Source organism: Camellia sinensis, chromosome 7 (assembly GCF_055761805.1).
Source record: "Camellia sinensis isolate YWXY chromosome 7, ASM5576180v1, whole genome shotgun sequence".
NCBI classification, from domain to species: Eukaryota; Viridiplantae; Streptophyta; class Magnoliopsida; order Ericales; family Theaceae; genus Camellia; species Camellia sinensis.
This window is the reverse complement of record NC_138967.1, coordinates 154,666,071-154,693,699: the sequence shown is the minus strand read 5'-3', so window position 1 is coordinate 154,693,699 and position 27,629 is coordinate 154,666,071. Positions and strand designations below refer to the sequence as shown.

At 40.7% G+C, this 27,629-nt stretch overlaps 2 protein-coding genes across 5 annotated transcripts in view; one reads left to right on the top strand and one right to left on the bottom strand.

Annotated features, from left to right (window-relative positions):
• Positions 1-9,723: 9,723 nt before the first annotated feature.
• LOC145796227 (uncharacterized) lies at positions 9,724-15,396 on the bottom strand. Its single transcript, XM_082881275.1, has 3 exons — positions 14,348-15,396; positions 12,692-14,305; positions 9,724-12,595 (listed from the first exon to the last, which is right to left on the bottom strand). The coding sequence occupies exons 1-3, from the start codon at positions 15,394-15,396 to the stop codon at positions 9,724-9,726; spliced, it is 5,535 nt and encodes a 1,844-aa protein (XP_082737401.1).
• Positions 15,397-16,715: 1,319 nt separating this feature from the next.
• The window catches only part of LOC114322939 (pfkB-like carbohydrate kinase family protein), a 29,602-nt gene continuing 18,688 nt past the window's right edge, over positions 16,716-27,629 (top strand). For all 4 annotated transcript variants that reach the window (XR_003650955.2, XR_014336254.1, XM_028270407.2 and 1 more), the window contains exons 1-4: positions 16,716-17,496; positions 22,822-23,007; positions 23,680-23,875; positions 24,305-24,432. Coding sequence is in view for 2 of the 4 variants with exons in the window: in XM_028270407.2 (XP_028126208.2) it covers positions 16,852-17,496; positions 22,822-23,007; positions 23,680-23,875; positions 24,305-24,396 (1,119 nt within the window). In the remaining 2 variants the exon portion in view is untranslated. The remainder of the gene's footprint in view (positions 17,497-22,821; positions 23,008-23,679; positions 23,876-24,304; positions 24,433-27,629) is intronic.

Below are 27,629 nucleotides of genomic sequence, written 5' to 3'. Positions count from 1 at the left end.
GTACTTAATAGGGTTAATTACACTAATAGTCCTTATAGTTTGGGACTTGTGTCACTTTGGCCCTTGACTTTTCAATTGTAACGCATTTGACCATGAATTTTGAATTTTGTTCCAAAAAAGGACAATTGAAAATATCATTAGATTTTTCAAGGGTAAAATCGTCAATTTGATAAAATATAAACTAATTTGACAAAAATAAATGTCAAAAAAATATTTTTAATTTTTTTGAAATTATTTTTATCCACCAATAATAAAATTATGTAAAATTAATAAAAATTACATGATTAATTTTTTTAAATTAAATTTACATGATCATCATCCAAATACATAATAAAAATTAATTTGGTAAAAAAAAATAAATGTCTAAAAAATTTATCAATTTTACATAATTTTATTTTTAGTAAGTAGAAATAATTTTTTAAAATTCAAAAATATTTGTTTGACATTTTTTTTTGTCAAATTAGTTTATATTTTATCAAATTGACAATTTTACCCTTGAAAAATCTAATTATATATTCATTTGTCCTTATTTGGAACAAGATTCAAAATTCAGGGTCAAATGTGTCACAATTGAAAAGTCATAGACCAAAGTGACACAAGTCTCAAACTATAGGGACTATTTGTATAATTTGCCCTATTTAATAAGTTTTTTTGTTTAGTCCTTTGTAATTTTTGCTCTGTTTGGTTTAATTTTAGAATTATGATTTGAATGTGGAGTTGTGAGATAAGTTTTGAAAAGAAAAAATTTATTTGGTTATGAAGTTTGAAAAGAATTTTGAGTTTTTGAATTTTGAATTGTATTTTGAAATTTTTTGGATTTATCTTTTTTAATATTTAAAAACATTTAAGAAAATTTTTTTAAAAAAATTAATTTTAAATATTTTATTTTATTTTTTAAATATTTATTTTTTTTAATATTTTAAACTCAAAACACGACTCCATACTCAGATCATAATCAAACGCATAACTTAAAACTCAATTAAAAAATTATTTTTAAAACTCATATCATAACCAAATAAATAATTCAAAAACTCTTTTCAAAACTCATAACTAAATTCTTTTCAAAATTTTATTTAAAAAAATTCAAAAAAACATTATTTATTTTGTTCTTTAAAATTATTTTTTATTTCATATTTTTTTCAAAATATTTTTTATTTTTTTGAAAAATAATTTTTGTTATTTGTTTAAGTATTGGCTAAATAATTTGTTATGATTTAGATATATATGGCGATCCAACTTTTTAAAAAAAAATAAAATATTTATAAAATAAAATATTTAAAATAAAAATTAATCTCTTTAAATATTTAAAAAATGCAACTCAAATATTTTTAAAAAATACAACCCACAATTGTATAAAATACAATATACATTAAAAAATTTCAACTCAATTTTTTTTTCAAAACCCATAACCAAACAAAATTTATCTTCTCAAAACTCATAATTCAAAACACAACTCTACACTAAAATCTTAATTCTAAAAATAATTTTGAAAAACAAAAGAAAAATATTTTTTTGATTTTTTTTAAATAGAGTTTTGAAAAGAGTTTTAAGTTGTGTGTTTGGTTATGACTTTTAAAAAAAATTTGAATTGATTTTTGAGTTGTGTGTCTGGTTATGAGTTTTGAAATAGTTTTGAATTGAGTGTTTGATTATGAATTTTGAAAAGAATTTTGAATTTTTTTTATTATAATTACAATTCCAAAAGGGAACCAAACGAGATTATTTCTCCTATAAAAAATGCTAAGAACTTATTCTTATGGACTCTGAATTCATCCTAAATATGTTTGTATGGTGGAGATTGAATTGATGAAGTGTGAGGTTTACATATGAAATGAATCTGAGCCATTAATTTATTTTTTTCTAGATAAATTTTGAGTTGATAAGGGTAGATTTATAGTATTATTATTTTTTTCTATTGTGTATGTTATTTACTCTTCTTCTTTTTTTTAAATATAACTTGATTATAACTTTTCGGAAAATTCTAATAGACACTCCTTTAAAAATGATGTATCATATATATTCTTAATTATGTTATTTTTTTCTTTAGTTATGAGTATTTTTATTTTTATTTTTAGTTATAACTCATGAGTTATTTAATTAGACTTTGTGCGGGGGTGATTTCCGCACTATGAAGAAGGGTTGAACTTCGTGGATGAACAGCAGGCTTTGGGAATTGAAGATCTGCACGGAATAACAAACGGTGAGGCTGCCCGACCGGGGTTTGGTCGGAAACCCCTCCGATGGTAAAGTCAGGGACTCAGGGAGAGGAAAAAGAGAGGAGAGAATACAGAGTGTATATGTGTTAAGTGTGTGGATTTTCGATCCCTTGAGAGTGAATAGTGTTCACCTTTTATAGGAGAAGGTTGTTTGTCGTTCAAGTCCTTCTCTCTCCGCCATCTGTCCAAAGTGTCTTATTCGTGGTCGTCTCCTATTGGAGGAGGACGACCACTCCGCCTGACACTCGGGTGCAGGTCTGTTTTGTTTGTCTCATTAGCGGACATCTCTCATTGGAGGAGGACGACCACTCCGCCTGCCATTCAGATGCAGGTCTGTCATATATGCACCTTGTCCCTCTGCGCCTCCATGTCTCCACGTTCTGTTCATGCAGAGGGGGAGGAGCAGGGTTGTTTGTCTCTAGTGGACCCAAGAAAGATCTTCAGTGAATTGGCCTTCTCTAAGTTGGTCTGCTCTAGAACGGTTGTCCAACCAGGAGGTCCAACATGTTGCTCAACCCACTTCGGAGTGGTTCTGTCCATCCGGAAGGTCCACCATGTTGCCCGGCCCACTTTTGAGTGGTGCTCGTACGTTGGGCCGAACTCCTATGATTGCCTTGCTTCGGAGCAAGTGTTGGCCTTAGGGCTGAGGTCCGACCTAGCTCCACCTTGGAGTGAGTATCGCATTGGGCCTAGCACCAAGACTTGACTAATTTTCACCCACTTCATTTGCCCCCTGGCTTGCGCTTACGCTTGGCGAAGCGGAAGCCAATTCTGTCACCAGCTTCGAAGTTTGGGTGATCACAACTTAATTTGAGCTCCATGAGCTGGATTAAAAATTATTGTTCGGTCTAACGTATGCGTCTGCCCAATGTTTTGTAGCTCGGTTGTGCCCCCAAACCAAATGTGCCCTCACTAGCCTTGTAATTGTCTAGCTTGGTGCTCCTTCAGTCGGCTGAGCGTCGCTGCTTGACTTAAAATATATATATATATATCCACAAAACTTTTTATTTTTATTTTTAATTTTTATTAAATATATATATATACACGAAATTTTTTTTTTTTTTTTTTAAAATACATGTATAAATATATATATATATATATTTTTTTTTTTTTTTTGGGATATATATATACATATATTCCTAAAGTTGGACAATGAACTGCACACTAAAATCTGCTTCACAAGCCAACTTCTAACTTGCTTTGCTAATGTAGCTAGGCAATGTTTTGTGGGCCCTACCTTGATGCCATGCATGGGTATAGGATGCCAATGTGATTTGCTGGGGAGTTGACATTGTGTTATTCTTGGTGAAATTAGCGTGGGGCCTACAAACTTGGTGCTCCACTAAATCAAACTTGTAAGCTTGCCATGGAAAAGTTTGGTGGACCATGTGCTGCCCTTCATGCTTTAATTACAGTATGCATGTTTTTGCTCGGTTGGTTTGCACGTTGGTTAACCGAGCAGGACATTGGAGGCCGAACAATTCAACATTATTTAATAAGCTTATTCTGTCCTTACTCGAGAAACATTAGCTCTGTTTGTTCGGTCCCACTTGTAAGAAATTGTTGGCTCTGTTTGCTCGGTTGGACTGTTGCTAAGTCAAGCCAATTCTGACACCTGATAGGGCCGAGCAACTCCCGTCTAATTTACGTACACACTTGCCAACTCGATTTCTTCAATTGTATACCCACAGACAGGGCAGTTCTTCACATGTTCTTTTCCCTTGCACCGCTCATTCGGATCTCCCATGTATTCCATGTATTTCTCGCGCGACAGGAACAGATGATACTCCAAGTGACACCGTGTACCTGTCTCCACATAACATGCCCCACAGACGAATGGCTTTCCAGACGCACAGGGCTCTGCCATTTGATAAACTGAAGGGCAATCGGGTGATGGGCAAAACCTAAAATTACCTCCACATCACACAAGCAAATCGGACTCCCAGCTTCATTGTCAACCCTCTGAACTGAAGGACCGTTCATCTGTGCAATCTTGTAGATTATGTCTTCAACTTTTTAGTTTAATTCTATGCTACCAGAAATAGAAATGACGTGGCGGCGTGAATCGAGAGTGAATTCTGCACCGGGAAACTTCTCTTGGAAACCTGAACTGGCACTGTCCTATTGTGATCGCGTTTACGAGCCTTCACTTCATCAACCCTCTGCAAAAATCTTATAGCAACATCTACCTCACTCTTCTGCAAATATATTTGAATCCTCAAAAGACAACAAAAAACTTCGAAAAGCGAATCACTAATCTGGTTTCAACTCCAAATTCTGGTCTTCCAAGGATTGGTGCAGTGGTTTTAGCCAAAACCAAAGCAAGTCGTTTATCTCGGAAAATTGCAGAAATAGAGGGTGCAGAAGATGTCCGAATCAGTCCCAGCAGTACTGACAGTGGGAGGAGTGATGGTGATGCAGATGATCTCAATGAGGAAGCAGGTTCTACGATTATGTTGGATGAGGTACTTGATCTGTTGAGCCGACGATGGGACAGAATCAATGGAGCTCAGGCGCTCAAACTATTACCAAGGGATACTAAGTTACAGAACTTGCTTCCATTCCTTGGACCCCTTCCGAGAAAATCCAGTGAAGCATTTAGCGACAGTATGTGCTCCCTTTGCAACAAGAAGATAGGGACTAGTGTTTTTGCAGTCTACCCCAATGGTACGACTCTTGTGCACTTCGTTTACTTTAAAGATTCACAGAGCACGAAGGCTGTTGCTAAAGGCGCACCGCGGCGTAGGCGATGATGATAATTGCCGTCCACCATACGGATGAACCAAATCTACTCTCTCCTATTTGGCATTGCAACCCTTTCATGCATGACTTGGAGTTGCCAAAAGGGGTTTCAAGAGGAGGTGGTCGTAGTCTTCTGATGGGCCCAGTTAGCGGTCTCAATCATTCTTATACCGTATATTTGGATGAAAATGTTTAGGAACACAAACCAATCACTGAATAGAAAACCACTCTCTCACATGTGGTGAGTCCCATAACCATGAAAAAGGTTGTTTCCAATTTGGGATTAATTTCTCTGGTAAGTAGAAGATCTGTATTTGGATTCAATTTCACACTTTTTGTTGGGAGTCAGCAAGTGAATTGATGGACTTGGGATGAGCAGGTGACTGGTTGTCCTCCATTTCTGTTTAGTTTATTTTTGTTCGGTCGTCTTCGTTGTCGTTCGGTTGGTCGGCACATCTATGACTTGGTTTGCTTAACTTCTTCATACTAGAAAACTAAATTTCCTGAACTTATTTGCTCACTGATTTGGCAGAGTTGCTTAGTGAGGCTTCGGACACTCACTTTTCCCTTCCTTGCACAGCTTGCCTGAAAAGTTTGGAGCTGGGCTGACTTCGTATTTGGTTGTCACTGTTTTAAGTTTCCTTTAGCTCGGTCTAAAGTGCTTCAGTTAACCCGTAGCATTGCAGCTCGGTCGTCCGTGATCTTGGCCTTGCCACCAGACCTCGAGCTCGGCCCTGACTAGTGTCCTTACTCCGACTGTCGAGCCATAACGCATCCACATTTGACTGGTTTGGGAGCTGTCAACATGACGTAAAGGCAAGCCCATTTCAGAGTTCTTTAATGAAAACAAGCAAACCCACTTTGTTTAATACTTTCTCACTCTAGAAATTTGGATTTCCAGACCCATTCTTCCCATTTCCTTGCTGCCTCACTTTTTGCCTCCAGGAATAACAGATCCCATTTTCGGAAAAAGAGTCTGACCTTGGTTTTGCTCTTACATCTTTCTTTTTCTTGGAACTGTAAAGCCATTTTGAAATTTAATAATCTGATAACTTGACCCCCAGCTCTTTTTCTATAAATTCCAAACTCCTCCTTAGAAAATTGAGAGCTTGCATCAATGACCCTTGTTTTTGCTGTTCTTCTCGTTGTTTGCAGCCATAACTTGGAGAAGTTCCTCTTTTCTCTGAATCTCCCTTGTATCAACAAACAATTGGACTCTTTTCGCTTGCTTATGAAGGAGCTCAATCTGCTCTTTAGTGTCTGCAGTTAGATCAAGCAAGCTCAGAGGTAATATATCAAGTGCTCTCCCCATCTCCTTCACTATCGTATGAAACTGATTCGAAATAATTTCTGTCTGCACGAGGTTCCACATTTGACTCTTTGTTTTTTATTATTATTATTATTTATTTATTTAAAAAAAAAATACATGTATAAATATATATATATATATATTTTTTGTTTAATCTTTCTTCTTTTTTCTTTTTTTTTTTGTTTTGTTTTTTTTTTGCTCTCTTTTTTTATTTATTTATTTATTTATTTATTTTTTATTTTATTTAATCTTTTTCTCTTTTTTTTTATTTAATTTTTTTTATTATTTAATTTTTTTTTTTTTTTTTTTTTTTTTGCAACTCATAATTTTTCTCTTGGTTGCCACAATGGGACTGCTTCATCGGAGAGGCTCGCCATCAAGTTTCCCTTGATTTTGGCAATGTAAGTCATAGAACCCATGTATTTCCTTTCCACCTTCACCATTACTTTTCTGGTTAAGTGTAACGTTGAGAGTCGTTTAGCACACGGTTGCTCGGTCGGCCATTGTACCTCCAACCTTGCAAGTCATCCTTAGTGTAGTCGTTTGGTGGAACGTCGCACCTCCAATGGGTAAGTTTCAGAACCTAGTGGACACTCCGGCAGGAATGGATGAGTTCCGCCGAAGATATAACATTCCCAATGATGTCACATTGACATTGGCGGCGGTTGACGCGGATCGGTCGTGTACAAGCACCACAATGCCCTTCTCAATTGCCTCCATCGTAGAAGGGGGTGTTAGGTTTCCGTTGAACCCTTTGTTGCGTCGATTCTTTTCTTATTTTGAACTTACACCAATGCAAATATCAATGAACACACTTAGAGTGATAAACGGTGTCTCGGTCTTAAACGACCTCTTAGACTTGGACTTGGGTATTTGGGATATCCTTCATTGCTACTCTTTGTGTCGTAATAAAGGCGGTAAAAACTATTATGTCAAAGTTCGGTCGTTGGACCTCCAACTCGTTACTGAACTTCCTGATAATGACAAGCATTGCTCTGATTTCCTTCAAGTCGGAGGTAATTGGGAGTTTGCGGCCGAGGAGGTGGGCCGATCGAAGTGGGTTCCACGAGAGAACAGCCACCCAGGTCATTCTTTATTGTAGCTTCCTTTTATCCATTCGCTTATCGCCTGTGATTTTTTTTTCTTTGTTAAAGTGTTATTGTTCGTACTTGCAGGTTCAAAGAAGCTAAAGAGGAGGCCGGAGAAAGAGCATCCAAGGGATATCAAAGTTGCACTAAGATACGAAGATCGGTCGGCCTCGCATTTGCTTAACTATGTGCGAACTTACAGACATGTCATCCAATGGAAACCCAAAGTAAACAACTTCTCGAGGGACTCACTTGAGATTGAAACCGAAGAACAAGTTGGCCAAACTGCTGGAGCTTCCTCTTCCGCTGTCGTTTGTTCATCAAGTGGATCACTCAGTAGAGGCTACTCTCCGTCGCCAGACTTAGCAAGCGAAATGGCTCGTCGCCAAAAGCTCAATCTTGATGCCTTAGTCTTTGGATCTGATGATGAGGACCTTCTAGCTGTTTCGACGGTCGACACACGAGTTTCCTCTCCACCGATGGAGAGGTCTAAGGGTGGAAAAAAGGATGTTGTTGTTCCTCCTCCTCCCGTTGCTACTCTTGCTCTTCCCGCTGATAGGGCCTCAAAGAGGAAGAGGTCCAAAGGTAAAGAAGTTGCTGGGGGTTCTCATGAGCAGGGCTCAGTTGAAGAATGGGTGCCTCCCTTGGAGCACAACGGCCGAGCAATCACTACATCGGACAGCACAATCTACTCAAGCGACTTGGCCTTTGACTTATCAAAGACATTGCTGCTACCTTTGGATATGGCGGAGCAAAACATTTCAAGCGACGTGTTGATCAAGGGTTCGGTGCAGATGCTAACCGCAGTAAGTCTTCTTTTATGTCTTTGTCATTTACTTAAATTTGGTTGTTGAGAATATGACATTTTGGTTTGGTGCAGTGCATTCAGAGGATGCACATCATGGATGAAAGGCGGCATCGTGAGGAGCAAGAGAAGGTTAAGACGATCAACATGTTGGCTGATGCTGATATGTCCTTGAAGGCGGCCGGAGAGGATATAAAGAAGATGGAAGATGCAAAGAAGAAGGCCGAAGCACTGATGTTCATGGCCGAGCGGAGGGCCGTAGATGCCGATGCTGCTTTGAAGTCTTTAAAGGCTAATTATCAAAGGATGGTGGACGAGGCCGAACAGAGGGGCTATGACGAGGCCGAAAAGACCTATTCGGAGGAGATTTTGAAGCTGAGGGACAAGATCTTTACTAAGGGTTGGACTGGGCCTCTGCGCGCTGCTAAAGTGGAAGAGGCTTCTCCTCTTTATGATATTGACGATATCCCAGCCCCTTCGAAGACCGCTGCAAGGGTTAGGATGAGAAGGCCTCGCCAAGGTGGAGCTACGGATGTTGATCCTTCTGGCCTTTCTCCTTGCCTGCCAAGCTCTTCCTTGGTTAGACAGACTGTCAATCCTACAGAAGAGGAGCACCGCGAGGATGGACACTACGAGGAGGAGCAACGCGAGGAGTAAGTTGTTAGGTTGCCTCGAGTTTTTCTTTCACTTCTGCTTTAGTAGTTCTTTTGTAATGAAACTTGGAAGTTAATGAAGTATCTTCAAGTTTTGCTTTAGCGCTCGATTGGATAAGCTATGATACAAACCGAGCTCCCTTTTGTAATGAAGTACCTTCTAAATTTGCCAAGTGTTGAATTTGCAACTTGTACTTTCTTATTTATCTTGGAGTTCGGTCGGGTGGACCTCTTTTTTTGTAAGGCCGAACTCTTTTTAGTAATTGAAGTTTCACTTCAATGCACTCGTTCTTTTATTTTCGCAAGTGTTGAACCGCTTATCTTCAATTTTTGCTTATATGTCATGTTTGCCCCCGGCCGAGCAGAGGCTCTATGGCCTAGCAGGCTGTCTGTTCGGTCTGATCAGGCTTCGTGCCTTAGAAAAAATTGAGTAAGTTTGTCGATGCCCCCAGCCGGGCATGAGCTCTGTGGCTCGGAAGGTTGTCTGTTCGGTCAGACCATGCTTTATGCCTTCGTAGAGAAAAAATTGTGAAAGTTTTTTATCATGTTGGTCGGCCGCCACCTGACTTGGGCAAGTTTTGGCGGGATTTAACCCTTCGTAGAGTGTAATTCTGCCCGTCTTCGAGCGTGAATTGTGAATTTGGACCGTGCTTTAAGTAACGATACTTGGCACAAATTCCACCAAGTTATACCACTTGGCACCCTGCTCCAACCAAAGGGTTGAGCATCCGGGATTGGCTTGAGTTAAGACCCGTGGCCAATTTGCTCCACCGAGCATAAATGTACAACACAAGTAAATAAGGACAAACTATAAAACAAATTTTCATTCATTGATACTTGTAACTTTTGATTACATCAAGGCATGTTCTGAGAAATACATTACTGTAAGTACTCCATCCTAAGAATCGTATCACTGGAAGTACTTCTTTAGGTTGGCGACGTTCCATGGTCTAGGGATTGCCTTCCCTGATAAGTCAGCCAGATAGTATGCGCCATTACCAAGTGCTGAAGTAACCTTGTAGGGCCCCTCCCAGTTAGCACCGAGTTTCCCTTCCCCAGGAACTTTCTTGTGATCCATTACCTTCCTGAGTACCAAGTCACCTGGTAGGAATTGTCTTGGACGCACATTCTTGTTGAAACTCTTAGTGAGTTGCTGCTGGTAGGCCGCCAACCGAATAAGGGCAGCTTCCCTACGTTCTTCGGCCATGTCCAGAGCTTGGGCGATGGCTTCATCATTGTCTGCTGGCTCAAAGATCTCAGAACGGATGGTAGGAAGGCCAACCTCTAAAGGGATGACTGCTTCTATCCCATAGGTAAGAGAGTAAGGTGTTTCACCGGTTGACCGACGAGGAGTAGTTCGGTAAGCCCAGAGGACATTCGGTATCTCCTCCACCCATTTGCCCTTGGCTTTTTCAAGACGCCTTTTTATCCCATCAATGATCGTCTTATTGGACGCTTCAGCTTGGCCATTGCCCTGTGGGTAAGCCGGAGTGGAGTTTCGGAACTCTATCTTCAAGTCAGCGCAAAACCTTCTGAAGATCTTGCCATCAAATTGTGTACCATTGTCAGAGAGAAGGACTCTGGGAATGCCAAATCGAGTCACAACATTGCGCCAAACAAACCTCTTAGTGTCTGCTTCTTTGATCTTGCATAAGGCCTCCACCTCCACCCACTTGGTGAAGTAGTCAGTTGCAGCGATGAAAAACCTTCTATTCCCAGTTCCCCTAGCTAATGGTCCGACAATGTCTAAGCCCCACTGAGTGAATGGCCAAGGACTGGTGAGGGGGGTTAGAGCTTTGGCTGGCTGGTGAATGAGAGGAGCAAACTTTTGGCACTTGTCGCACTTGCGGACATACTGTTGGGCCTCCTTTTGCATGCGTGGCCACCAATACCCGTGTGTTAGGGCTCGGTGTGCCAAGGACCGACCACCAGTGTGGCTCCCACAGATTCCATCATGGATCTCATAGAGCACATCTTCCACCAGACTTGGATGAACACAGAGTAGATAAGGGCCCATGTAGGACTTCTTGTAAAGCTTACCAGATGGGGAGACCCAAAATCGAGCAGCTCTATGCCTTGTCTTGTGCGCTTCTTTTTTATCCTCAGGAAGGGTGCCATTCTTCAAGAAGGCCAGGAGTGGGTCCATCCAACTTGGGCCCAAATCTGTGCAGAGGACCATTTCGACTAGTTGAATACTTGGTTGGGGTACATATTCCACCCATATTTTGCGGGCGTCTCTGGAGTCGACCGAGGAACCTAGGCAAGCTAAAGCATCAGCATGACCATTTCCCTCTCGGCCGATCTTCTCGACTCTGATGGCTTGGAACTTTCTGATCAAATTTTTGGCCTGTTCTGCATAAGTGGCCATCCGTTCATCGCGAGCCTCGTAAACTCCAGAGAGTTGGTTGACCACTAATTGGGAGTCGCTAAAGACGAGTAGCTCCTCCGCGTTAAAGTGTTCGGCACTTCGCAAGCCGGCTAGTAGAGCTTCATACTCTGCTTCATTATTAGAAGCTTTCCAGCCCAACCGAATGGCTTGCTCCCACATGAATCCTTCAGGAGAAATAAGGACAACTCCTGCTCCAGAGCCTTTTTGGTTAGAAGAACCGTCTACAAACAGCTTCCATACGCCTCCAACAAAAAGCTTCCATGCTTCGGCTGGGGATTGCCCTTTATGCTGGGCAGTCATAGTGACCAAAGCAGAGCTCCCTTCGGAGGGGGCAGCCGGTCCCGGGGTGAATTCTGCAACAAAGTCTGCTAGGACTTGAGCTTTGATTGCTGTTCGAGGTTGGAACTTGATATCAAACTCTCCAAGCTCCACCGCCCACTTTGCTGTTCGGCCTGAGAAATCTGCTCGACTGAACACCGACTTGAGAGGGAATTCAGTGAGGACGTTGATGGTATGTCCTTGAAAATAGTGAACAAGCTTCCTAGAGGCAATTAATAGTGCATATGCCAATTTCTCCAATGGCAAGTATCTAGTTTCGGCATCAAGGAGTGTCTTGCTAACATAATACACTGGTTTTTGCTCCTTCCCATCCTCTCTAACTAGCACTGCACTGACAGCATGATCAGAAACAGCCAAGTAAAGGAAAAGCTCTTCGTTGGCGACAGGTGTTGATAGAAGGGGAGGAGAGGACAAATACTTCTTCAAATCTTCTAGCGCTTCGGAGCACTGACTTCCCCACTCAAAACTGGTTTTCTTCCTTAGAAGTTGGAAGAAGGGCTTCATCCGATCAGAGGACCGACTGATGAAACGGTTAAGTGCTGCAGCCATACCAGCGAGTTTCTGGAGTTCTTTAGCCTTTGTAGGTGCTTCAAGGTCTTGGAGGGCTTTGATTTGGTCGGGGTTGGCTTCAATGCCCCGCCTAGTTACCATATACCCCAAGAACTTCCCCGATCCTACTCCAAAGGCACATTTTGAGGCGTTCAATCGAAGCTTGTGAATCTTCAGAATTCCAAACACTTGCTCAAGGTCCCTTAGATGGTGCACGGCCAACTTGCTTTTGACGACCATGTCATCAATGTATGCTTCCATGGTTTTACCAAGCTGGTCCTTGAACATTTTGGTGACCATTCGTTGGTAGGTCGCACCAGCGTTTTTCAAGCCGAAGGGCATCACTTTGTAGCAGTAAGTGCCTCTAGGGCTGATGAAAGCCGTTTTCTCCTGGTCAGGACCGAACATAGGGATCTGGTGGTAGCCACTATAGGCGTCTAGAAAGCTCATGCGCTCATGTCCAGCCGTTGCGTCAACAAGTTGATCTATTCGTGGAAGGGGGAAGCTATCCTTGGGGCAAGCTTTGTTAAGGCTAGTGAAATCAACGCAGACTCTCCATTTGCCATTCTTCTTTTTCACCACGACGGTGTTGGACAGCCACCTTGGGTACTGCACTTCTCGAATGACTCCAGCAGCCAAAAGTTTGTCCACCTCTTCGATCACTGCATCGGTGTGTTGCGCGGATGATCGTCTACTCTTCTGAATAACCGGCCGCGCTCCTAATTGGACGTTGAGTCGATGACAGGCATAGTTGGGGTCTAACCCAGGAGTGTCATAGGCCGACCAGGCGAACACTTCGATGTGTTTACGGAGTAGAGCCAGTAATTGCTCTTTCTCTCCAACAGTGAGGGAAGTGCCGAGCAGGAAGAACTTATCTGGGTTTCCTTCTTCTACCAAGACCGTCTCTAAGTCCTCTACCATCTTCTCAGTCGGCACTCCGCCGACGTCTTCCAAAACTGGCTGGTCAGGTACTTCTACCATCTGTACTTGGTCGCAGACTTGTTTGGTTTTCATGGCAGCAATGAAGCAGTGTTTGGCTGCCACTTGGTCTCCACGAATCTCCTCTACGCCATACTTGGTTGGAAAGCGAACAAGTTGGTGATAGGTGGAAGGGACTGCCTCCATCTGGTGAATCCAAGGTCGGCCGAGGATGGCATTGTAGGGAGATGGGGTGTTTACCACCAAGAAGTCAACAGAGACCACCTTGGACTTAGCTATGATAGGCAGAGTTATTCGGCCGAGCGGCCATTCTGTTTGTGAGTTAAAGCCAACCAAAGGGGAGGTGGCCGGTGTCAGGTGTTGCTCACTGAGGCCGAGCTTCTTGAAAAGCTCATAATACATGATGTCTGCGGCACTTCCTTGGTCAACCAAGACTCGTTTCACATCGAACTTGTTGGCCACACCAACCGTAACGATAAGGGCATCGGTGTGGGGGTGCTGGATTCCCTCTAGGTCCCTTTCGGTGAACACGACGTTAAACCGAGTAGGTCTAGCTTCTGTCTTGGACTTTTTGGGAGGAGGTCCTACCGACATTACCTGCTGAATGTGGGTGGCTCGCTGGATTTCTCCTCGAATGGTGTTTTCTCTTTCGGGGTCAGTCATTCCATGGATAACATTGATGACCAACCTCGGGGCATGGTTCTCTTCAAGGGGGGCTTGGTCTAGTCCTTTCCTTTCCCGCGTCTTATCAACGTCTATCCATTGTTGGAGGTGTCCCGCCGTAACTAAGTCCTCCAAGTGTTGTTTGAGAGCTCTGCAATTCTGCGTCTTGTGTCCCTTCTCTCTATGATAGGTGCAACGCAGTGTCTGATTGCGCCGAGCAGGGTCTCCAGGCATCTTAGCTGGCCAGACAAAGAAGGCTTCCCCTTTAAGTTTCTCGACGAGCCTGTATATTGGCTCTTTGAAGACGGTGGTGATGCCTTCATAAGACTTGGCCCTTTCCTCCTCATTTTCTACTGTGGAGCGGTTCTTTTGGCCATAGTTCTTGCGCTGCTCATCCCTCCTTGGCTGCTCAGTCTTAGGCGGTCGAGGCGGTCTGACTTCTTCTTCAGCAACCGCAACATGTACTGAAGCAGCGTCATCTTCCACGCGAGCTTGTTGCTCTATTCGAGCCCTCAAATCCTTCATGGTGGAGGCAGGTCGTTTTGTCAACGACTGTCTGAGCTTGTGCGAGGGAGGTAGGCCTTGCTTGAAGTATAGCACGGCCAATTGTTCACTGCAAACATTTTCCTCCAGGTCACCATACTCCTAACAATACCGTCGCGCGTACTGGCGTAGGGTCTCTTTCCTGTCCTTTCGGATATTGAACAAGGTATCTAACTGCTTTGGGACTCTGCTGTTGGAGACGAATCGGGCTAAGAACGCCTCCGAGAGCTGCGTCCAGTCATAAATCGAGCCATTGGGGAGTTTGTCAAACCATCGGAGGCCAAGTTCTCCAAGGCTAGAGGGGAAGACTTTGCACATGAGTGCGTCGTTACGGTTCCAGAGGGACATCATCTGGCGGTAATGGCTGATGTGGGTCAGAGGGTCCGTCTTTCCATCATAGAGAATGAATTTCGGCGGGCTATACTTCCGTGGAGGTTCTACAGCTTCTACCTTTGGAGAGAAGGGGGTGGACACCAACCGGTCTAGAGCACGACGCTCTTGTTGGTGTATGGACCGGTCTAACTGGTCCCTTTCCCTGCTGAGCTGGCGGTCCTCCTCCCTATCTCCTCGACGTTCTCCTTCCCTGCATAGCCGTCGTGCCTCTCCTCTGTTATCGTTCAGCCAACTTCTCAAATCTTGCGGCCGCTCGTCATGGCGACAATGAAAGGTTCCAGATAGGCGGCTGACAGTCCTTTGCCTTTTATGAGAATTCCCTCGTTGGTTATTTTTAAGGTTATTCGTCCTACTGCTGGCCCCTTCACTATGCACCGAAATCGGTCGGCTACGCCCTCTATGAGCAGGGCCACGGCTGGAGTGCTCCTTGTGAAGCGACGGAGGAGTATGTCTCCTTTGCGATGGTCCACCAACGGATTTTCTTGGCTCCGCTGGGGTCGCCATGAACTTCAACAATTGGGTACGAAGCTCAGTGATCTCCAAACCCATTGAGTCAATGATGCGGTCACGGTGGTCTTTTTCAACAAAAAGGCGTTGAGACGTCTCAGCGGTAATGACACGGCGTCGCTCCGCCGCATTGGGTGTCTGACCATCGTGGTCCATAAGGTCATCGTGCGCTGGAGGGAATGCCAGACCCTTATCTTTGGTTCTCTCCGTCATTGGAGTCCTCTCTGCTAGCCCAGAGTGGGGTGTATCTTCGATTCCCATCGCCGGAGGTCGTCACGAAGCAAACAGTGGTTTTCCCACAGACGGCGCCAATTGTGCGGGGGTGATTTCCGCACTATGAAGAAGGGTTGAACTTCGTGGATGAACAGCAGGCTTTGGGAATTGAAGATCTGCACGGAATAACAAACGGTGAGGCTGCCCGACCGGGGTTTGGTCGGAAACCCCTCCGATGGTAAAGTCAGGGACTCAGGGAGAGGAAAAAGAGAGGAGAGAATACAGAGTGTATATGTGTTAAGTGTGTGGATTTTCGATCCCTTGAGAGTGAATAGTGTTCACCTTTTATAGGAGAAGGTTGTTTGTCGTTCAAGTCCTTCTCTCTCCGCCATCTGTCCAAAGTGTCTTATTTGTGGTCGTCTCCTATTGGAGGAGGACGACCACTCCGCCTGACACTCGGGTGCAGGTCTGTTTTGTTTGTCTCATTAGCGAACATCTCTCATTGGAGGAGGACGACCACTCCGCCTGCCATTCAGATGCAGGTCTGTCATATATGCACCTTGTCCCTCTGCGCCTCCATGTCTCCACGTTCTGTTCATGCAGAGGGGGAGGAGCAGGGTTGTTTGTCTCTAGTGGACCCAAGAAAGATCTTTAGTGAATTGGCCTTCTCTAAGTTGGTCTGCTCTAGAACGGTTGTCCAACCAGGAGGTCCAACATGTTGCTCAACCCACTTCGGAGTGGTTCTGTCCATCCGGAAGGTCCACCATGTTGCCCGGCCCACTTTTGAGTGGTGCTCGTACGTTGGGCCGAACTCCTATGATTGCCTTGCTTCGGAGCAAGTGTTGGCCTTAGGGCTGAGGTCCGACCTAGCTCCACCTTAGAGTGAGTATCGCATTGGGCCTAGCATCAAGACTTGACTAATTTTCACCCACTTCAGACTTTATGTTATATTTAGTTGTGATATTTTTTCCTCTTCTTAATTATAACTCAAAAAATTAAAATTATACCATTGTTTTAGTTATAAAATACATATATGCACACCCACCACCATAGTGTTTCACTAATTTTCTAAAAAAATAAAAAAATAAACAAAAATGAAAGAATTCTCTTTATTTCACTGTGTGAATTGAAACATATTGTTGGGTCTATACGACCTATAACAAATCTCATTTCGATAATCTCAATCGTTTAATATGTAAATCTCATCGAATACTTCATATCTATAAAAAAAATCACATTAATCAAATATCGATAATCTTTTAATCAAAATATATTTTTATCAACTATATAATTTTAAAAATAAATTATTAATAAAAATATATTCCGATATATTCAATTAATATAATTTTTTAGGGATATATATTACTGAACGAATAATAATACGCTCTAGTCTACCCAGCCTCTGCCGAAGCTCTCTCCTCGTACCCAAGCAAGAACTCAACAAAGCCACGATCCTAGGGAGAACAGGGAGGGAAGTTTCAGAATATAGAGAGAGAGAGAGAGATGAGAGGCATAGCAGCACTTTCACCGTCAAATCATTGGCACCCAAAAACCCACAACAACCCATCAACACATCCCGCCAAAAACCTTAAACCCAACCCCCTTCGATTGATCAACAACAACCCATCAACAAAAAGACACAACCCAATGCCCTCTTTCACAATCAAAGCCTCCCAAACCCACAATCCCACAACCCCACCACTCGTAGTCGTTGGATCAGCCAATGCAGACATCTATGTGGAGATCGATAGACTCCCAAGAGTGGGAGAGACAATCTCAGCCAAGACTGGCCAAACACTTGCTGGTGGCAAAGGGGCTAATCAGGCTGTATGTGGTGGAAAACTTTCGTACCCCACTTTTTTTGTGGGTCAGATTGGTGAAGATGCTCATGGGAAGCTGATTTCTGATGCTCTTGAGGGTTGTGGGGTTGTTCTTGATAGGTTGAGGAATGTGTCTGGTGCACCCACTGGTCATGCTGTGGTGATGCTTCAATCTGATGGGCAAAACTCTATTATTATTGTTGGTGGTGCTAATATGTCTTGTTGGCCTGATGCTATGTGTGATGAGGACTTGGTGGTTGTGAGGAATGCTGGGATTGTCTTGCTTCAGAGGGAAATCCCTGATTTTGTCAACATTCAAGTTGCAAAGGTTAGGCTTTTGATTTTTATTTTTTCTTATGTGCGTATGAAGTCATTGGTGGGCTTGATTTGAAAAAAGGGATATTGGGTTGATGACTTTTTTGTTGCCTTATGTGGATTACAATTACACACTTTGTACAAGTTTTATTGTATATGAAACACTTCAATGGACAAACTTTTAGATTTGAGTAAAAGTTTCAGTAATGGCGGAGTTGTAAATTTGAAAGCCAGAAAATAGTCTTGAAAATTTTGAGTGAAAATTCGAGTCTCCCTTGATTTGGGTAGAGCGCAATTTGATATAAGTTTGAGACAAGCAGTGGCTAGGTTTTTGAGTGATTTTTATCCAAATTTAAATTTGATACATGTTTAAATCAAGGGTTGGAGATGCACTAATATTAGGTCTTATGGGTTTGTGTTGAAATATAATTTGTTATTTCTTTTGAAATATATTTTGTAAATCCATTATTAATGAGATGAACAGAGTCAGGGGTTGTTAATCTTAATTTGAATGATTATTTCTAGGGAAAGAGACGTAGAAGTAGCAAATATGTGAGACGGGCCAGATATATGATTTTTCCAAGGGGGTCTTTGTGCTGTCATTATATTGGCTATGTTAAATTATCTTGTAAAAGACCACGACTTATCTTTAGTCTTCTATATGAGTGGTGAGTTTTGTGGGTAGATTTTGTGATTCAACTCTGTCATCATGATTCTTGAAGATAAATTTGGAACATTGAAAGATGAGATGATCTTATTATTTGAAGAGGATTTAGTGTTAAGTTTTGTGCAAGAGAAAGGGTTGGGAGATCAGCTGGGGAATGAGGTCCTTTCTAACTGCTGTATCCTCTTTCCAGCATGTGAATTGATTACTCTTTTTTTTTTTTTGACAATACTGTTTTCTTTGAGCTTGTGGTTTGATAACTTTTTGTAGACGTTTATATAATCTATTAACAAGATCGTTACACTACTTTCATAAATAATGGAGTTCATATTCATGTCAAAGGTATATTGATTGTTCCCCAGTGCCTTGCGTTAAACCCTAATCCCTACGGCCTCAAGTTTACCCACCGTTGTGTTGTAATTCCGTGGAGTGAGTCATATTCAAAACTTTTCAAGCTTGAACATAAATTGCTCTACATTGTGGATTTGGAGAGGAGAGCGAAAAAATTCATGTCTGTCTAGTAAAAAGTTTTATGATTGTTGTTCTTTTTGCTTCTCAAGGTGAGTTGACAAATAAAATAAGTTTATGGGAAGTTGTGAAGGTCAACATGAACGGGTAGGTCTAAACAAATGCAAAGTGAATTACTGGAGTTATAATCAAAGGTGAAATTGAGGAGCTAGTGTTATTGAAGGAGACAAGCTGATGATTGAAACGTGATTAAGACAGTTAAAAGAAGGGGAGAATAACAAAGAATTGGAGTTATACTTGGGCTAATCATTTTTATCTTTTTATGTGGGAGTTATACTTGGAGCAGGTACATTTTAGTTTGCTTGAGATGCAGTAAACTTTGCCTCATTTTTGAGACATGGTTAGAGTCATGAAGCTCATAGGTCTTGTATGAGGTTCAAGGGAATAGAAAACCTAGGCTTTATTTATGTATTTTTTTTTGGCAAGTCTCTAGGCTTGATGGTACATTGCTTTATGGAAAATAAATTTTGGAGCTGGATGAAATTCTAGGGAAATGCAGAAGCAGCACCCATTTCATTGAAGTCCAAGTAGTTGTGAACTTTGGATATTTCATAATCTTATAGCCTACAAAGCAATTAGTACAAAATTCTAGCAGGTTGAGGCAATTGTTGGATACTTGGATCCAATTATTTAACCGCTGAATTTGCTTAAATTTCTAGAAAAATTTTAACAAGGGTTGCATTTTTTTTTTGGTACCTTTGAAGGCACAGCGGTAGATTGGGATTCCCCAATTGAGAGGATAGCCCTGGTGAACATCATTGTATTTGAATTTTGAGAACATTCTTCCAGCCTTAGGTAGCCATAGGACTTTTTTGATGTTTTTGTTTCCTCTTTTTTTTTTTTTTTTTAAATGATTATGCAATAAAAATGTCCATTGTGACTCCTTATGGAATAGTACCCGACTTTTCCAAGTGGGTTGAAGTTGTCCCACTCAAGGAAGTGAAGAAGGAAACTATTGCCGACTTCAGTAAGTCGAATACAATCTATCGATATGGTGTGCCTTGCTACATCATTATTGATAATGGGAAACCCTTCTACAATAACTTAACGCACAAGTTCTGTGAAAGGTTTGGATCAAGCAATGTAATTCCCCAATCTACAATGCACTGGCCAATGGTTTTGCAGAGACATTCAACAAAATCTTGGGCAACCTATTGAAGAAGGTAGTCTATAAGTCCAAGAGAGACTAGCATGAAAGGATTAGAGAGCTCTTTGGGATAGCACACAACTTGTCGTACCTCAACAGAAGTCACTCCACGCTCCCTCATCTATGCTGTTTTAGTTGTCCGTCCTCTGGAGCAACAAATCCTTTCACTAATGATAGTCATACAAGGTCTCAGTAATGACGAGAATGTGAAATTACATTTTGCTGAATTGGAAGCGTTGGATGAAAAAAGACGTGAAGCTCAACAAGGACTAGTGTTATGGAGCTTGACTCTCTCTACAACTTTTAATAAAAAGGTTAGACCTTGATCTTTTAAAGTTGGGGAATTAGTGTTTGTTGTTCAAAGACCCATCATCATTACCCACTGAATTGGCAACAAGTTCCTATCAAAATGAGATGACCCATATGTGGTGACGAAAATCTACACCAATGGACCTTACAAGATAGTTGATAAAGAAGATTTAAGGATTGGTCCCATCAATGGGAAGTTCTTGAAGTGCTATTACACATAAGAAGCCATTGCTCCTAATCGCATGAGTCTAAACTATATGATGGTCTTGGCCCACATGAGTTAAAAACTTATTTCAAACCGAGGAGCCTCACAGATCCCAAAGTGGGCCTCTTCAATTGCTCTCGGAGTCGGTGAAGAATGACTCCTTCAAATGATCAATATAATAGAATTTCCTCATAGTAAATGAGCCGAGGAGTATTTCAATGCTGTGATGAGGATAGTCAGGAAGCTTCCCGTGTTCAATATAGTTTATGATTGGCAATTTGGCATCCTCCAATCATTAGCTTCGATGGCTAGGTCTGAAATTGTATTTGTTTCTACAAGGCTGCATTTCAGCAGTTGTGGCAATACCCATTGTTGACATATAGGGACATCAACTATTTGAGCCTTCTAACAACACCAATGTTCTTACTAGATTGGCAAGTGCATCTTCTATACAGTTCTCTATTCGCAATACATGTTCAAACACAACTCCTGCCATTTTTTCAATTAGACAAGTTGCATACTGAAAGTTTGCAACCAGGTTGTCTTTCTTGACTTCAAGGTCAGTGTTTTTCAGTCCAGTAGCTATTTGTAGACCAATGATCTGTACTCAGTGACATTGCTACAACATATCTCATTAAAATAGATGTGTAGGCAAAATGTGCCTTTGTGGGGAGAAAAAAGACACCTGCTCCTATCCTTGATTGATGATTCAAATTATTGCACTGATGAAACAGTGGACAGGAAATCCAAACCACACACAAGGGTGGGGGAGAAACGAAGTAAGTGGGACGCCCACGCTACATCACAATCAGCGATCCTTTTCTTACCATTAACCATTTCTTCATGGAAACAACAAAAGCCCGTTTCTCCTCTGTTTGATTTTAGTTTGATCTTGTGGTGTCAGCTGTATAGTCAGTGATACTGGAACTATGATAATTCTACTATGTCATTATAAAATTTTGATACACTTTTTTCAAACTGATGTATAAACCCACATGTTTAGTGGATGTTTGAGATCATGAGACAATGACATAATTTTAGTACAAATGCATTCTTGGGATTGTCGTATTGCTTGCTAAAATATAGGAATCGAAACTTGTCTCATGGTTTTTAATTATTTGTTTTCCCCCAAAATACTAGGCATTAAACCCCAAGGGGTTAGCCAAGTGACAAGTTGAGCCATGATAAGAGCCTTAGGAAGTGTAGGTTAGGAGTTCAAATCCCATGAGGCCCTTGATCCTGATCCCACTGGGGCCACACCCAAGGCTTGTGCCTGATGGTTACTTGGTATATGTGGGATAGGGGGATTGCATGTACCCAGAGGAATAGTCTGACCAAAGTTGTCATCCTTCAAAAAAAAAAAAATTAAAATTAAAAAACAATAAACGAAGCATTAAAGTAGCTTTACCAAATTGTCCAAGTAATTGTTGAAGGATAAACTTCTTTTAAAATCCCTTGCTTTTTATCTATGTCTAATTGCAAAGGGAATTTTTTTTTAAATGAGTATTTCGGTCTCTCTTTCACACACAAGACATACTTCACATTCAATGCCTTTTTTATTATTTTTCCTTTTTATTTCAACAAAACATGATCTGAATATTGTCATTTTCAGGGCCGGCCCTGGGCTAAGGCCAGTGAGGCCTGTGCCTAGGGCCCCAAAAATTAGGCCCAAAAAAAAGGCTCCCAAATTCATTATTTCGTACTATATCAAAAATTTAAAATGGCCCAATTTTGTTTAATTAACTTAGTCCATTTTAAAATGCCTCAAAAGTTCTATTTGGCCCAATTGATAAAAGGCCCAGTTAAAAAATATTTATAAATGTTAGTTGTTAGCCCAATTAAAAAAATAAAATATAAATATATATATATATATATATATGTCTGTGGGGCCTATTTTTTTTCCTTCTCTTTTTATGGCCCAATTATGTGTTTTTTAGTGGTTTTTTAAATATTTTATGCAATTTTATTTATTTATTTTGTAGATATATCTAATATAGATATACTTAAAAATTATAATATTTATGCTTTTAAAAAAAAAAAAAACAAAAAAAGTTGTCAAATACAAAAAATATAAAAAAATACGAATTGCAAACTCAGATAATTATTTTTGAAAATTCTAAACCAAACAGGGTGATTTTTATGGATATCTAAAAGGCCCCGAAAAATTATTTCGCTTTAGGCCCCCGAAAACTCAGGGCCAGCCCTGGTCATTTTGTTTTGCAGGAGGTTGTTATGAGGGCCTTTAAAATGTTGCTCTTTCAAATTTTCCTTTATTTTCATTGCTCACTAGCTTTTTCACCTGGGATCTTTGTGTGATCCACCTTTTGTCAATTTAACATACGAACCATTTTCTGTTTTTTCTTTTATATATATATATATATATATTTTTTTTTTGTAAAAGAGGAAAGAGCTTGACATCAAGGTTATTTAAATTTCTTAGGTTGATCAGCTTTTGACTATTTCTTGCACAATCTTTTATCTTCAGGCTGCCAAGAATGCAGGTGTTCCAGTCATTTTGGATGCTGGGGGAGTTGATGCACCAATCCCACCAGAACTACTGAATTTTGTTGACATTTTGAGCCCAAATGAATCTGAACTTGCCCGTTTAACACAAATGCCGACTGAATCTTTTGAACAGATTAGTCAAGCTGTGACAAGATGCCATAAAATGGTGAGTTTTGATGCATCAAATAATCTTGATCATCCAAATGTTTATGTATTTCCTCCCTAAGATGTACATTCTTGTGCAACAAGCATTTTGGGCACCCTTAAAATGTCCCATTTTGAACCGTTGCATTTCATTAAATCCTAAATTTGATTGTAAGATCTGCTTTGCGGTGGTTCCCATTGTAATGATGTTAGAAGTACAAGAAGTTTGCACCATTTAGTTGTGAGGGTAAATTTGACAATTTTGGCATAATTTCATTGGACTCGCTTAAGTTTTTAATTTACATAACACTTAGCCCCCTTTTTGTCAATAATTTATTAGTCATATGGGTGAAAAAATGTTGTCATATTTTTTACACTGAAATGTATATTTTACCTTATTTATTTTTACGACTTCCCACCATTTGTATTAGTCCTGATTTTTGTAACCTTACTAGAAGGGAGTCAGTGTAATGATGCCAAAACTGTGGGGCTGCTTGTAATCGTCATGGAAGGTCAATTGTAATTTACCCTAGTTTTAAAGTTGATAAAGATATTTTGGCAGTTATTTTTTGGAAGGTTGGATATTTGGATATCCATTACATATGACTAGCATATCTTGAAAAAGTACTAGAGGTACTTAATAGTAGATGATACTCATCTAGGTTAGTTCTAAAATTTTCGTGTTTACAATCAGGGTGTTAGGCAGGTCCTTGTGAAACTTGGGGCGAAAGGGGCAGCTCTATTCCTAGAAGGAGAAGAACCAATAAAACAACCCATCATATCGGCTCCAAGAGTACTTGATACAACCGGTGCCGGTGATACTTTTACTGCTGCTTTTGCTGTGGCTCTCGTGGAGGGAAAATCAAAGAAGGAATGCTTGAGATTTGCTGGTATGCACTGGAGTCTCTTTCTATGTATTTCCTTTGTCTGCTAAGAAGCACAGACACTTCTAAGATGGTAACGTATAGTGTCATTGGACACTTCCCAACACTTCGAAATACATGAAACACATTACAAGCTTGAAAAAAATAACTTAGTATCCAGCGATAAAACAAAAACAATGTAAATTTACATCTGTTCTTTTCTAGACTAAAATGTTGTGATATTTGACTTCCATATTCATATATCTATATGACACTATAATTATTTATTCTTACATATGATATATATTAAACTATATAAAAATTATATATATTGCACGTGTCTCCTGCGTGATGTGTCTTGCATTTTTTAAAAAATTTCATGTCAGTGTGTCTGTATCATGTCACGTGTCCATGCTTGTCTGCTGTTTGTATGACGGAATCTTGGCGCTTTTGCAGCTGCAGCAGCCTCTCTATGCGTGCAAGTCAAGGGAGCTATTCCAAGCATGCCCGACAGGAAATCAGTCTTAAACCTTCTTCAATCTCTTTGAGAATATTTCTCAGCTCATTTTGCATATAAATAAAAGGTAAAGGTCAACTTCCTGCCGTACCTCTTCCCTCCTCATCAGTAGTCCATACACTGTTGAATGAATAAAATATATTTTAGTTTCTCATTGAGTTGTTAAAAAATTTAAACTCAGATTTCAATCCTTTCTTCCCCTTTCTCAAGCTGTGAAAAATGGATTTGCAGTGAGATAAGATGCCTCTAGCCTGTTTTATATTCTGAGAGAAACTGAGCAACTTGTTTGCAAGCATGTGCAACAATTGTCAACTGAATTGTATGCAGTTTGTTTCCTTTTTTTGGAAACTAATAAGTTAGTTTGGAATTCCAAAAACTTAGGTAAAAATTATTCCAAAATTTACAGAAAATATTGTAAAACAATTTCCCAAAATTTAATCAAGATATTATTTTATAGATTAAGGAAAAAGTTTGTAAAAGGAATATTAAAACACGAGTCCTGCCTGTCTACCACTCTCTCTCTCTCTTTCTCATCCAACTATATTCCTATTCCTAGGTGTCCGTCTCTCCCTCCCTCTCTCAAAATGTCTCTCTCCCTTTGTCTCATAAACATCTCTCTATCTTTTCTTGGGTATATACAATAATTGCTTGAATTGTTTAATTTTTGAGTTTTTCTAACAACCAAAGGGGAGAGAAAAAATATCCAGGCAAGTTTCTAATATTTTTTCTTGATAGTAACATGTATTGTATTTGTTGAATGTGTAGATGAGAAGAAGAATAAGAAGAAGAAGGAATAGAACGAGAGAAAGCTGCTGTAGATTATTGATTCAAAAAACTTAGGGTTTCCCCCTTACACAACTATTTATACTAATAAGAATAATACATAAAGACCAAACTACCCCTAACACTTAACACTCCCCCTCAAGTTGGTGCAAAGATGTTTCTTATACCCAACTTGCAACAAATAGGATGAAAGACTTTACTACTAAGACCCTTAGTAAAAACATCCGTCAGTTGATCTTCAGACTTAACAAAGGCATACATATCACACCCTTATTCAATTTCTCCTTAATGAAATGTCTGTCAATCTCAATATGCATAGTCCGGTCATGTTGAACAAGATTGTGTGCAATACTAATAGCAGCCTTGTTGTCGCAATACAAAGTCATGGGACTACTCCAATCAAGCCCTATATCACTCAATAAAGATTGAAGCCACATTAGTTCACATGTTCCATGTGTCATAGCTCTGTATTCAGCTTTAGCACTAGATCTAAAAACGACCGCCTGCTTCTTACTACGCCATGTGACTAGATTTCCCCCTACAAAAGCACAATAACCGGAGGTAGAGCGTCGGTCATCTATAGAGCCTGCCCAATCTGCATCTGTGAATGCTTCCAACCTCAAGTGACCATGATTGGAGAACAAAATTCATTTTCCAGGGGTAGATTTAAGGTACCTCAAAATGCGATAGACTGCATCCAAATGAGTTACACGAGGATTATGCATAAACTGACTCACTATTCCAACTGCATAGGCAATATCTGGACGAGTATGAGAGAGATATATCAATCTTCCCACAAGTCTTTGATACCTTTCCTTCTCCACAAGCTTACCAATTCCACTACAAAGATGATGATTAGTCTCAATTGGTGAATCAGCTGGTCTGCAACCCAACATGCCCGTTTCCTCAAGAAGATCTAGAATGTACTTCCTTTGAGAAATAAAGATGCCTTTGTCAGATCTAGCAACTTCAATCCCAAGAAAGTATCTCAATGGACCAAGTTCTTTTATCTCAAACTCTTTGGCTAACTGCATCTTGAGATGGGTCACCTCCTCCTCATCATTACCTGTCACAACTATGTCATCCACATATACAATAAGCACTGTTACCTTATTTACATTGCGTTTGACAAACAAGGTGTAATCCGCATTGCTTTGTTGATACCCAAATCCCAGCATTGCCTTGAGGAATCTACCAAACCAGGCTCTAGGAGATTATTTCAAACCGTACAAAGCCTTCTTTAATCTACAAACCTTTCCAACTGTAGACTGAGATGAAAATCCTGGAGGTACATCCATATATACCTCCTCCTCCAAATCCCCATGAAGAAAAGCATTCTTCACATCTAGTTACTGTAGAGACCATCCCAAATTAGCCGCACATGACAGAATAGCTCGAATGGAATTCATCTTTGCTACCGGGGCAAAAGTTTCTTGATAATCTATTCCATATGTTTGGGTAAATCCCTTGGCCACTAGTCTTGCTTTGTACTGTTCAATCGTCCCATCTGCATTGTGCTTAATGGTGAATACCCACTTACATCCGACTGGGTGTTTCCCATTTGGAAGAGACATCAACTCCCATGTGTTATTTTTACTCAAAGCTTGCATCTCTTCTACCATAGCTGCCTTTCACTTAGGATCATTGATGGCTTCTTTCCAACCCTGCGGAATACACACAGAAGAAGGGGACGAAACAAAAGCACGATACGGAGAAGACAAGAAATCATATAACACGAATCTAGAAATAGGGTGTTGAGTATAAGCTCTAACCCCCTTTCTGAGAGCAATAGGAAGACTCAAATCATCTGTAATAGGACCGTCAACAACAGGTGAAGAAATGAGATGAGGATCATTACCTGAAGAGTTAGTGGAAACTAGGTGTGGAACTGGCATAGGAGATGATGATTGACTTGGTGGCACAAGAGAAGCCGGCTCTTTCTGACGCCGTGAATAAGTCTTAAGATCGGCTCTATCCAAACGACCACCGATATCCAACTCCTCATCAACAGAACTCCTAGGCTCCCCCTCATCACAAATAACAGCCCGCTGAGTAGGAAGAAAAAAAGACAACTCATGCTGATATGATGTCGTCTCATCCGCAATCTCATCGATACCACGCTCCCCCTAAGGAGATGGCGGAGGATCAGGAAAAAATGGCTCAGATTCACGGAAGGTGACATCCATACTAACATACGGCTTATGAGAGTGAGGGTCATAGCATTTGTAGCCTTTCTGAGTAGCAGAATAACCAAGAAAGACACACCAGACAGCCTTAGGATCAAGCTTCCCACGAGTACGAGGTTGAAGATGAACAAAACAGACACTACCAAAAACCCGAAGCGGAAGGGAAGAAGTGGGATACGTCACAGGAAGAAGCTCAAGAGGAATTTGGAAGTGGAGGACACTAGAGGGCATACGGTTAATAAGGTAAGTCGCGGTAAGAACCGCATCCCCCCAAAAGGACTTAGGAACGTTCATG